The sequence below is a fragment of the Vicia villosa genome, linkage group LG6, assembly GCF_029867415.1.
Source record: "Vicia villosa cultivar HV-30 ecotype Madison, WI linkage group LG6, Vvil1.0, whole genome shotgun sequence".
Lineage (NCBI taxonomy): Eukaryota > Viridiplantae > Streptophyta > Magnoliopsida > Fabales > Fabaceae > Vicia > Vicia villosa.
In genome coordinates, this window is record NC_081185.1 from 76,189,237 (window position 1) to 76,192,647 (window position 3,411).

The window sequence follows — 3,411 nt, forward strand, 5'->3', positions numbered from 1 at the left end:
ATTGGGTTCAGGTTTACATATGGGCCTGATTATATGTTCTAATACACCACTAATTATAATTTAATACCACCTGTGTCACTTAATTAATTAAATTATTCAATCTATTTTATTTAAAAGTTATAACTTTTCATTTTTATCATAACATTTATTTATTTAATATAATTTATAAAAATTATCACTTCAGACATATTTATATAATTTTTTTGGATATTAAACCTTTTATTTTACTAACTTCTAATATAAATTCTTAATATGTAATTCTTGCTAAATTTTACTTTTGTTACCTTAAGTACATTAACTAAAAACTCTCAAAACATCTAAAACTTTTACTAATACCAAATCAATATTAATTTTATAAAAAAGAATTGTACAATTGTTTTTTACTAAACTTCGAACTACGCCCACAATTACCTTATTTTCTAAATCGGACGAAATTCAAAGGAGAATTCAAAAATAATTATGCAATCCTATAAAAAAATACCAACCAAAACCCGAACTACGAATTGTGACTCTGATTCTCCATAAGGAGATACGTAGGCATTCAATCGAAAATTGAAGCGAGTCCCCTAATAAATAAATAAATCCCGTTCCTTTTATAAATATGAAAATAATGCTTTCGAAACCTTTGAAAAAAACCTAGATCTAGAGGGGGTCCCCTTGAGTACAAGGGAAATAAAGGGTGCCTAACACCTTCCCTTTATTTAATTAACTCACGAACTTAGAATCTCTGAAAATATAGGGTTATCCATTTAATTCCCTACCCTTAAGATAAAAATAATGGTGGCGACTCTAAAAATTTTAAGCCGGTTGCTACAGCTGGCGACTCTGTTGGGGAGTTCCTTAAAATAGAGTATTCCCTACCTTTAGGTCTAGGTTTTTTGTTGGGGTTTTTATTAGTTTTGCGTTTATTTTTCATATTGTGTTTTATTTATTTTATTTTTTATTTTTTTTTTTGTTATTTATTTGTTTTTCATATATATATTTTGTTGGTGGGATCATATTTCAAATAAAGTTAGAACCATTAAGAGAAGGATTGTCAATTGGCCAAAGGGGTTTAACATCCCTACGAGTCTTTGCGACAACTTCGCCTAGAGTCGGTCAAATTCTGAGAAATGTCTCAAGAGGGCTCGCCTCTCTTGGAGTCAGGACTTAGGATTTGACCAACGACTCTTTGTACCAAAAATAAAACATCATGGTGAGACCTTACGACCTATGAGATAAGTCTCGGTCTACAAAGAGGCCTCGCTTAAGGGGGGGCCCCGGTGCCTTTCCTTTTAGCGTCATTCATGATACCCTTAGAAAAGCCATCCTGAGTGGGGAGGGTAGAATATCCTTAGAACGAACTTATGAACCTACCTATTAAGGATACCCTTATCACCATCCCACCCCCAAGTTACATTATCATACATGCATGCATTTAAATTTTAAAATATTCATTTTTTATGTCTTATTCACAGGAATTCTTCAAAAATATATATATATATATATATATATATATATATATATATATATATATAAAAGGAAAGGTTTTTGTGAGCATAAAAAATGAATCAAGAAAAGAAACCGACTATCCATATCAGTGTCATGTTTCCAGATTTGACAAAGATGAAGCAAATTAGGAAGGAATTACCCAACAAGTCCGTGAAGAGCTTTGTTCGTAAATACGGAAAAATCCTTGACTTACTTAGTGAGAATGTGAAAATAGATGCTATTACTGCCCTTATCAAGTTTTATGATGTGCCATTGAGATGTTTTACTTTTCAAAACTTTCAACTAGCGCCTACATTGGAAGAATTTGATAGGATTTTGGGATTCTCCAAAATCAAAGAGGATGTCTATGTGGGAATTGGTCAAACTACTAAGGTTGAGGATTTAGCTAAGGCATTGGGAATATCGTATACTGATTTTGTGCCTAATTATAAAGCAAAGGGAAAAGTTCAAGGAGTAAAAGGACAATATTTGGAAGATATGGCTCTCGCCTTTGCAAAAGAAAAAGAATGGGAGGCTTGTGAGGATTGCTTGGCATTGTTGATTTTTGGATTGGTTCTGTTTCCAAATGATGCTGATTATGTTGACCCCACCGCCATCAACGTATTTTGGGCTGTAAAAGTGTTGAACGTAGATCCTACTCCAACTTTGCTGGCTGACGTGTATTATGCCATCAATGCACGTTATGAAAAGGGGAGAGATGCACTACGTTGTTGCATTCCTTTGTTATTTTCATGGTTCATGTCTCATCTTTATAAGGATGATTATTTGATTCCGAACTTGGATAAACATGGATGGGCTCAAAAGTTGAGGGCTCTTAATGCTGACTTTATACTGTGGTATGCTAGAAGGTTGGATATCAGAAAAATTGCTTATAAATGTGGAACATTTCCTAATATACCGTTGATTGGAACAAGGGGTGTATCAACTATAACCCCTCTTTGGCTTTACGTCAACTTGGGCATCCTTTAAAAGATAAACCTTCCGAAGAAGAGTTGAAACAGTTGTTCCTTCATGACATGGGTAAAAAGGATCCAAAGATACTTCAGAGTATCATTCGAGCTTGGGGAAAAATGCATAAAAAAGAGTATAGTAAGAATAATGATGTGGCCAGAGAAGCCTATACTCAGTGGGTTATAAATAGGGTCCAAATCAACAAGTTACCATTTAATATTGATCCGGCGTATAAGTCAGATGTACCGGACCCGCTTCCTATGTCAGTGGAAGAAGTGGAAGAACTAAAGGCCTCCCTTGAAAAAGCTCAGAGAGAAAAAGAAGGGCTAGAGCATGATCTCTATGACCTTAATTACGAGAAAAATCAGCTACAATATGAGCTTAAGAAGAAAGAAGAACAAATTCAAAAAAAATAACGAGCATGTGGACAAAGAGAGGCTCAAAAGGAAGCGGGCAACTGATGGATTCATAAGTGTAAACTTTAACCTCGATTCCCACAATCAACAAATAAAAGATGTTAATCCGGAGAATGAAAAACTAAGGGGTTGGTATACCCAAGCATTGAAAGACAAGAGGACAATTGAAATAGATCTAGAAGCACAAATCCAAGAGTTGGTTGGCAAAACTCGAGATCAAGAGGATAAAATCCAAGACCTCGCCACTAGACTTCACGAAAGCCAAGAATCTGAGATGGGGGAACAGGTCTATAGAATGGAAATTGAAGAGAGTTTTACCCAACAAATGGAAAATTATGAAGAGGTGGTTCAAGAATTAGAAGACTTCAAAAAAGAATTTTATGCGCTAGTAGACCAATATGAAACGATAAGGGCTGAAAAAGAAGGACAATATGAGATCATGGCCCGAGCTGGGGAGGATAATAAAAGCATAATCCCGACCCTTTATCGGGATTACATGATGTATAAGGACAAGCATGAAAAGCTCGCCTTCTTGGCGAACAACCTTATCGAT

At 34.9% G+C, this 3,411-nt stretch overlaps 1 protein-coding gene across 1 annotated transcript; it reads left to right on the top strand.

Moving 5' to 3' along the window:
* Positions 1–1,545: 1,545 nt before the first annotated feature.
* Positions 1,546–2,460, top strand: LOC131613902 (uncharacterized). Its single transcript, XM_058885540.1, has one exon. The coding sequence runs from the start codon at positions 1,546–1,548 to the stop codon at positions 2,458–2,460; it is 915 nt and encodes a 304-aa protein (XP_058741523.1).
* Positions 2,461–3,411: the final 951 nt, after the last annotated feature.

Coding starts and splice junctions, on each gene's coding strand:
- LOC131613902 (XM_058885540.1), top strand. CDS start 1,546: ATGAATCAAGAAAAGAAACCGACTATCCATATCAGTGTCATGTTTCCA.